General features: G+C 48.6%; 1 protein-coding gene across 1 annotated transcript; it reads left to right on the forward strand.

Moving 5' to 3' along the window:
• Positions 1 to 374: 374 nt before the first annotated feature.
• Positions 375 to 1,381, forward strand: LOC119310060 (chlorophyllase-1-like). The gene is made up of 2 exons (XM_037585913.1): positions 375 to 402; positions 527 to 1,381. The coding sequence occupies exons 1-2, from the start codon at positions 375 to 377 to the stop codon at positions 1,069 to 1,071; spliced, it is 573 nt and encodes a 190-aa protein (XP_037441810.1). The 3' UTR covers positions 1,072 to 1,381.
• Positions 1,382 to 9,531: the final 8,150 nt, after the last annotated feature.

The following is a 9,531-nucleotide window of genomic DNA, read 5'->3' on the forward strand; positions in this document are numbered from 1 at the left end:
CGCGACGGCGGCTTCGCGACGGCCTTGCTCCATCCGAGCCAGAAGCAAGCAGGAGAAGAGAGGGAGGCGGCGGTGGTGAGCGAGCAGGTGGGGTGGCCGGTGAGGGAGACGATGAGGCAGAGCAGAGAGGAGGGAGAGGGAGGCGATTTGGGGGAAATGGGGTGGGCGATGAGGCCGATGCCCGTTCCCCTCCTCTTATACTAGGGGGCTTTTTCTGGAAACTACCCACGAACACGTGCACGCGCACGACCGCGGGGAAACGCAACCGCCAGCGTATAATACACATACACGCCCGACGTACAATAGTACACGGGCCGGCGCGGGCTCATACAGGGCTCTATGACTGGTCTACGCGTGCTATACACCCACCTGAAATGGCCATCGTGCCCCTCATTACGAACCGTCATCGACGCATCTGGACCGTCCTTGTGTTTTTCCCACTCGCGTTCAGCCCAGGGGGGAAGCACCGGAGCAGAAACGGCAGACGACATAGACGCCACATAGCGAATCACCAACTCGCTCGCAGATCATGACAAGGGGCTCGCCTACGTCCTCAAAGACGTGTTCAAACTTGAGCATGTCGAGCCTGACCTGACCAAGCTGGCTCTAGCCGGCCATAGCCGAGGCGGCCAGACGGCCTTCGCCGTCGCCCTGGGACTAGGGGACACCAAGACCAAGCTGGAGCTCAAATTCTCCGCCCTCGTCGGCGTCGACCCCGTGGCCGGGGTTTCGAGAGCCCAACAGCTGGAGCCCAAGGTCCTCACATTTGAACCTGACTGTCTCGACGTGGGCATGCCGGTGCTGGTCATGGGGACCGGGCTGGGTCCCAAGCACATCGGCGGATTTCCCTGCGCCCCGGCGGGCGTGAACCATGCCGAATTCTACAGGGAGTGCGCGCCGCCTCGCTACCACCTCGTGGTGAAGGACTACGGGCATCTCGACATGCTGGATGACAATGTGCCCTACGTTATCAACAACTGCATGTGCATGAGGAACCAACACGACACCAAAGACCTTGCTAGGAGGACCATGGGAGGAGCCATGGTTGCCTTCCTCAGGGCTAAATTGTGAATCGATGCTCGTGATCTGATCGCCATATATCGTAATCCTGAGCTCGCGCCGGCCCTCCTGGACCAAGTTGATGAGTTTCTTCCTTGCTTGGTTGGACGGCCAGATCCGTCGTCTGTGTGAGAGTTACGTGCATATGCCTAGCTACTATAAATAAGGTGTTGGTGCATGGACACGTCATGGCTCATGACTACTATAGCACGTCCAGTATTCCTAATAAAATAAGCACTCGTGTCATTTGTGCATGTATCTATGTTGAACATGTATACTTGTATAGTATATATTGGAGTGTTTGACAAAAAACTACCACAATTGCTCACCAGCCTGTTGGCTGGTGATGCCAGGACCTTGTTCGTTGAATAAAAGCTCTCAAGTTTGAACGCAAAAAAAAAACTACCGCAATTGGGGTTCGCGTCCCACAGAACTACCAGTTTCAAAAAAAAGTGACTGATAACTACCAAAAATTGAAATCTCATGACTAAAAACTACCACGCACTTCTGAAAAATAGCCAGTTTAGAAGATTTAAACGTATTTATGACATGCGGGCCCGTCTGTCAGGGCTAACGTGGTGGGAAAGTCAACTCCCTTTAATTTTTACCGTTAAGTTGACTGTTATGACAGGTGGCCCCACATGTCAGTATATATCTTCTTCTTCCTCCTCCTATATCTCTTTTAGGCATTTCAACAAACACCTCGTCGGCGAGCACTGTTGCCGTCCAGGTCGCACACCCAGAGGCTGCCGAAGTTGACGATGACGAAGGCAGCCGGGGAAGGCGCGAGACGGCGAGCCGTCCACCAGGCGTCCCGCAGCCTTCCTGCTCACCCCGTTCCTCTCGCGCGCCAGCCCGAGGAGATCCCCGTCGTGACCCCGTCACCTCCTCATCTCCAGCAGCCGGCCTCCTCAGCTCCTCCGGCCCTTCAGGAACCCTCTCGGGCAAGCTCCGCTGACCAGTGCCACCAGGCCATGCCTCCTCCCTCATCCCTCTGTTTCTCCTTCCCTCCTCTCTTCATCTCTCTCTGTCCGACCTCCCGCTCTTCCTCTCTTTTCCTGGACAGGAGCAAAGGCGCCATGGCTGCCGCCCGTGCAAGCCCCTCCGCCGCCGGGATCTGCTCGCCTCTCCGCCTCCTGCCGTCCCCGTTGCCATTGGATTGCACCGCTGTAGGCCGTGCAGTGCGAGGCAGAGTCGACCCGGAGCTGGTTCTCGTGCTGGGGTCCGACGTGGTGTAAAGCGAGCAGGCGGCCGGAGCTCCCCTGCTTCCGTCTCATGCACAAGAGGTGTTTGTTGAAATGCCAAAGAGAAAGAGGAGGGGAGGAAGAAGAAGGTTGAGGATGACGCGTGGGTCCCACCTGTCATAACGGTTAACTTGACAGTCAAAATAAACAGAGTTGACTTTCCCGCCACGTCAGCCCTGACAGACGGGCCCCACATGTCATAAACACGTTTAAATCTTCTAAACTGGCTATTTTCTGGAAGTGGTAGTTTTTAGTGACGAGATTCCAAATTTTTGGTAGTTATCAGTCACTTTTTTGAAAGTGGTAGTTCTGTGGGACGCGAAGCCCAATTATGGTAGTTTTTTGTCAAATACTCGTATATATTGTATACCATTTATCGATCCTTATATGATGTTCTTCCACCCTCAAGCCAAAATGAGCTTTCTATCATTTAATTTTGTTGTAAAGTCTCGTCCTTTCTTTTCCCAAACTAAAAGATAGAACTTATTTGAGAGAAGTCCATATTACAACCACAAACCACCGTCAAAGTCTAATATGCAACCATGAACGACGAAATCATCTACTTTACAACCTCAGACTTTCAATACCGGACAAGAAAATAATCCTGGACTGGTTTTGACCATTGTCTACCTAGTCATCAGCCCAACCAGTCTGCCACATCACCCACCCACTAACCTAGCCCTATCTCTCTCCCCTCACTCACCCAACCACTGCCTACAGTTGCCCACCCCATGGCTGTCGCTGCCGCCTTTTGCCATGCCATCATGGCCTCTGGCCGATCGCCGCCGTGCAAGTCCAGCCTCATCCTCCTCTTCTCCCTCTTGCGTGCTCCTTCCCTACCCCACCTCATGTCACACAACGGCCTTCACGCAGTCGCCACCCCCAATCCCGACATCATCGCGCCATGGCCCGACCTTTGCTTCCGCTTGTCGGTTCATGCCCCTGTCTGGCTTGAGCCTCGCCACCAGTTCGGTTGGAACGGGAGGCCGAATGAGGATCAGTGAAAAGGGAGAAGAGGAAGAGGAGGTTGGAGCGGTGGTGGTCTTGCCGAATCGGGGCAGTGATGCAACTGATGGGCGACGGCGTCGATGGTGCCTCGAACGCGGTGTCCTCGTGAGGTGAAGAGGGAGAGGGAGGCGAAGGAGGAGAGGCGCACGGAAGGGGGTGGGCTCGCCGATCGGCGGTTTTGCGGCGGGCTTGGTAGTGATGCCAGGGGAGGAATCTGGCGAGCGACGCTGCAATTTGAGTTGTCGGGGTGGGAGGCCATGGTGAGAGAGAAGAGAGATGGGGGTAGGTTTGACTAGGTTGTTCAATAGTCAAACATAGTCAAAAACTAGTCGAGGGTTCAACGATGATTACGGCTCCAGGGCGCTAGTCCTTAGGGGCACGTGCACCCAATTGTCATTGACAAGCTCAAGCCGGCTTCAGTAGTGGAACGATGATCGGCGCGTCAGTGGCTCGTTCTGGTGGCGGTAATGGTCGCTCAGTAATCTCGAAATCTCGATGTAATTTTTATAATGTTTGAGGTGCTTTGTACTTCCGGTTAACTTCGATAATAAATCTAGATCATTTTTTGTAAAAAATAGTAATCTCTACTCCTAATGGAGCAGTTGGTAGGATTGCGTCCACGGTTTATTTTCGTCTGGTTATATTTCGTCTGGTTTATTTTCGTCCGGTTTAATTTCGTCCCATATCCCACCACCATATCTCCTCACATTGATTTTTTTACCCTCACAATAAAAACTTTCCTAACTTTTCCAAAGTTTCCTAACTAGACACGTTATAAACGGGCATGTACCGATAGCACGTTATCAATTAATAAAATTTTGTTTTATGACAATCAATTCCAAATCCTAATCTCTACTCTTAATGTCTGAGTTGGTGAATAGTATCCACGGTTTATTTTCGTTGGTCTTTTTTCATCCTCCCTCCCACCATCTCTCCTATACATAGGTTTTTTCACCCTGCCACTAAAACCAAAGTAATTGCCTTTAATACCCTGCCTGGTTTATATCAGGTAATAATTCTCGCGCTTCTTTCTTTGGTAGGTGCTAATTTTCTTACCTTCTTACGTGAGATCACCTTCCCATCAAAAATCGAATTGGTTTCTTATTTGGCTTTTATATTCATAATATTTTAATACCAAATTACGGATTAAACAATTGCATTAAAAAATTTCGATCACCTTCCTAAAATCGTCCACGACTCGCTCGAAAGAGGGAGGGAGGCCCCTAGATCGTCTCGCTACGAGTAAACCGTCGTTTCGTTTCTTAACCTATCGATCGAACGAAATCCCCAGGCCCACCCCACGTCTTTGATTTCGTTCCATACCCCCACCACCGAAGATCCTCCCCATCCCCGTCCTAATCTTTCCTTCCAAAAATCTTAACTTTCCTTGCCTAGCTAGGGACCTAGGCCCACAAATTCTCAATCACAAAACACTCTACAATCTTTCCTTTGGTCTCATCCAGATTGTGATCCTCTCTACCAACGATCTCATCCTCGTCCTCACGGCGGCCAGGACTAGCACGTGGATGTAGCTGCGTATCGGAAATCCTAGGGATGACAGAGGATCCGGTCGCTATAGTGAGGCTGGTCGCTGGTGGCGGTCGGATTTTCACCATGGACAAAGCGGTAAGCGAAGTGGTGGCATGGGTGAGCGGCAGCAAGGACAACTTCTTCAACATGATGTGATGTCTCGACTACATTCAAAAGGCAACACAATCCATCCATCCTGCCGCACCTTATTACGTCTGTTTGGTTTAATCTTGATTTCATATCTGCATGTGTTTTTTGCTTTTGTACTGCATGTAGTTCATCAGGTGTGTCATGGGTAGGAGTCTTGGAGCAGCAAGTGTGCAAGGTGAGATGCCAGATCGTGTGAAGCGATGTAGATGGTGAGATGTGGTGTCGTGTGAATCGGCACGCCGTCGTGTGAAACGGTAAGCTGAAGCCAAGGCCCTGAGGAGTAGACGGGTGAGTTTGTTACTATTGCATGCCAGGTCTAGGAAGAAGATTAGCCGCATGGGATAGTTGGTTAGTGGTGCGTTGGTGCATGGGTTAGTGCCACAAAAATCAGGGCGGCTTTGCCTCGGTTGTGTGCGTGCGTGTGTGTTTTATTTAAGAGTTGTACGTATGTTTGCTTTGAGAAAGAGAAATACAGAGAGAAAAGGTCGTGGCTGTGTGAAGCAGCACGACGCCAAAAAACTTCTGTGTTCCATTGTTCCTGTGCGAACTTGTGAGAAACTGAGAGGAAGAAGGAGTTGGGGATCAGCTCCAACAATGTCCACCCTGTTTCTCAACTATGAAAACCGTAGTTTTAGTTCTATAATTATGTGTGCTTGGCTGCTTGCTTGATGATGATGATTGTGTGTGTGTGTGTCGCTGCATTCCTCACCTGCTCCCGCCAGTCAGCAGCGGCCGGCCGGTGCGGTCTCTCGCACGCTGCCAGTCGAAGGGGTGAGCTTGAGCTATGGATGCTAGCAACTAACAAGGTTTTGCAGAAACGCAGGTGAGGGGTCGCATCGCCATACCCGTCCCAATTGTTGGTGTTTTTTTTCTTTCAAATGGAAATAGCAAGGCGACTATCCTAACTATAAAAGTTGTACTAGCAGGATCATCAAAAACACCAATGCTTGAATTTTTAGACTATCTTCAGTTTCCGTGCCAAGCTCGAAATTTGAATATATAACATGCTCTCTTTATTTGAGCGTGTATGAATGTTCAATTGTTCATGCATGAAACTACATAACCAAGTATTGCTAGATTTAGTGATGCTTTCATCAGAGTTCTTGTACATCAGACTCCATTGTTATCACATGCTTGATATTTATCATGTCATCATTGGAAGTTCTGAGCGTTTTAGCCTATGATTGATGCGCCATGGGATGTAGGCGCCATCGATGGAAAACATGGTGTATGCGACTTCAAGTATGTTCTAATTTTGTTCAGTGCTTTGTGGACCGGTTTATGTGGTTTCTGATTTTTTTTTATGTGGTCTTGAGGTGCAGGAAGCCGGAGGGGAGAGGCAGTCGGTCAAGTCTTGCTCGAGAGGGAGGTGGACATGGAACTTGCGGCATTCTTGCACGGGTGTGGGGAAAGGAAAAGATGGAGCTTCTACTGTACACTTGAAGATTGTTGAATCATCCTCCGAGAAATAAATTAAGGAGTTGCAGGCATGTTAGAAGGTGACATGTTCATAGTATATCTTCAATGTTATGGACACAACACATTATTGTCAGCCTTGAAAAAAATTGTTTTACATACTCCCTCCGGCATTTTTACTCCGCGTATTAGATTTGTGTCAAGTTAAATTTTGCAATGTTTGACCAAATTTATATTGAAAAATATGAACATCTACAATATCAAATATATGAATTATGAAGCTACATTTCATAACGAATCTAATAATATTGATTTGTCATTGTGCATGTTGATATTTTTTTCTATAAGTTTGGTCAAAATAGAGATACTTTGACTTCAGACAAAACTTATATGTAGACTAAAAAGGACCGGAGGGAGTATATTACTCGTAAGACAAGCTAGGACTGAACATACTTTCTCGTGGTACGCAAACTACGTCATTTATGGTTGTAGACGAGTATTTTAACTGCTTCATTTCTTGCATGCTATTGGTAAGGTGCTTCCAGAACTCGTTAGAAAATTGATTGGAATGGCCTTCCATGCTCCCACTGTCGATTTTTCTGTTGTTTATTTCACCCTTAGATTTAAGGGAGCAACATATGAGCAGATTATTACGGCTCCTATCAAGTGAGTAATGCTAATAACTAAGATCAGTACACTTTATTGGGCTGAATTTTGGTTTCTGGTGTTTATGCAACATAAATATCTTTCTTTGGATGGGTAATAACACTTTTAAAAATGTCGTTGTGACTCCTGAAGTACTCCCTCCGTCCCAAAATAAGTGTCTCAAGAAATGAAGCAGTTAAAATACCCGTCTACAACTATAAAGTTGAGGTACTTATTTTGGGATGATGGAGGGAGTATCTATTTACTAACATCTATTGTAGGTCCACATGTGAGAATACAGTTGTGCCCAACATTTTCTCAAATTTTTATTTCTTCGTTGGTTCCTCCCATGTATAAAAAGTCGATATTCCTCTACAACATATGCCCTTATACATGTCTCCTTGCACCCATATTGTTTGTGAAAAAAATGTTTTCTATACATGTGATTTGATTTTCAAACTTGAATAAGCAGTTTGAGCTAGAAAAGTTTTCCAAATAAAATTTTGAAATCGCATTTTTGTGATGCCTCACATACCCATGTCTCATTCATTCGCTGTCGCCCCCAACAACAAGAATGACGACCAACTCACAAGACGGCTACTAGACCGCTAGAGCCCTCTTCAGAAGGCAACACATTCGAGATTAAGAGAGTGAGTGAGAGAGAGGGGAGAGAGGGGCGATAGATCGAGGGAGGGAGGGAGGAAGGGGAAGAAAGATCTTGTAGGCACACAATTGTAGGACAACCATGTTCTGAAATATAAATGAGATTTGTTGGTAAGTCACCATTTTTTTTGTTCTCAATCTACCGGACATCAGAACCTTAATGTTGAATCTGATGTACATATGCTCTTCGATAAATATGTTTTTACCTCTTGATATGTTGGTTTGGTTGTAAATTTATGAGTTCACATATCACTGTGAGAAACATTTTAGTTAAGGGAAGACAAAGGGAACAAATGAAGAGCACTTTAAAAGCCCGTTGCAACGCAGGGGCATTCTACTAGTAAAAATAGTTTGAGTGTTGCTATACACACGACATGCCTTGGACGATTTGTGGACGATAGTACTGATCCAACCGTACCAGCGTTGAACAAAGTGCAGGCCGACCGCTAGATCAAGGATCGTGCAGTGTTCGGCTGGCATGCATCGGCTGCGTAGTAGTTCCGAAATAGTTTTGAACTAATATTCAACGGAAAACGTTTGGATTCATCGGGATGATTTCTTCCTTCCGTAAACCGTGTCCTGTGCACGCCACGTGTCCTCACCCACCGCTCCATCCCAGCCTTATCTTCTCGCAAGCTCTTTTCTCCACACGTTCTCTCCTTTTCCTCAATTGTCCTCATTAGTTACAGCAGAGAAGAGGCCGTTGACCCCATGGCGAGCACCACCAACCAGCACAGCTGGGAACGGAAACGGGCCGCCGCCGACGGCCGCATGATTCTACTCTGCCCCAACACCATCCCTGTTGCAAACATTGGGTGGAGCAGCCACTCTGCTGCTGCATTCGCGCCATGGCCAGTAGCCGCCATTGACGCAAGCAGGCCAAAATCTGAACCGGCAACACAAACGGCGAGGTGACAAAAAGTTCAGGGGGAGGGCGACTCTGGCCAGCACCGCTGTAAGGTTCCTTCTCGCCATTGCCACTCCATGCTTAAATCCATGTTTTTTTGCAGCACCACCATTGCTGCGACGTTCCATCTCCCTCAACTCCGGCCGTCGTCACACGGCAGTGCTACGTTGCAACGCCACCGGTGCTACCAGTGGAGGAGGTTGCGGTGAGCACATCTGCTGCTGCTGCTTATTGCACAACACAACTGGTAATGTCAGGGTAGTCATGCGGCTCGTCGGAGCGTGCGTCGAGGCAACTCTTTCAACTCCGACGGAAGCAGAGCCGGCGCTACAATGGAACTTCGCCGGATTTGCAATGGAACTTCGCTGGAGCTGCAATGGAGTTCGCCGGACGCCGTCGATGCTGCGTTGGAGCTTTGCCGGAGGTGCAATGGAGCTTCGCCGGACGACGTCGGTGCCACGTTGGAGCTCCGTCGGGGCTGCAATGGAGCTTCGCCGGACGACGTCAGTGCTTCGTTGGAGCTCCATCGGGGCTGCAATGGAGCTTCGCCAGACGTTGTCGCGGCTGCATTGGAGCTATCGCCGGGCCGTGCTGTGCTACATTGAAGCTTTGACAGGTGCCAGCAGCACTACGTTGAAGCTGGTCTGCTGTCGTGGCTTTGCTGCATCGAACGGCCACCAGCACGCTAATCCGACGGCTGGCTAGACGGATGATTTCCTAGAGAAATCATCTGATTTATTTGTAGCATGCGCCATATTCAACACAAGGCCTTCTAGAAAAATATATTCAACACAAGGATTACATAGAAAACGATTCAGGGAAATAGTATGAAACCGAAACCGAAACCGGTCACGTTCCGCAGACCGTACCGACCATCCGGCCTCTATATATACGAACAACCCGGCCGGC

Source organism: Triticum dicoccoides, chromosome 5B (assembly GCF_002162155.2).
Source record: "Triticum dicoccoides isolate Atlit2015 ecotype Zavitan chromosome 5B, WEW_v2.0, whole genome shotgun sequence".
NCBI classification, from domain to species: Eukaryota; Viridiplantae; Streptophyta; class Magnoliopsida; order Poales; family Poaceae; genus Triticum; species Triticum dicoccoides.

What these genes read in the sequence shown, in the direction of transcription:
- LOC119310060 (XM_037585913.1), top strand. Translation starts at nt 375, where the DNA reads ATGGCCATCGTGCCCCTCATTACGAACC. An exon ending in CGTGCCCCTCATTACGAACC is followed by an intron (nt 403 to 526) that starts GTCATCGACGCA and finishes ACTCGCTCGCAG; the next exon opens with ATCATGACAAGGGGCTCGCC.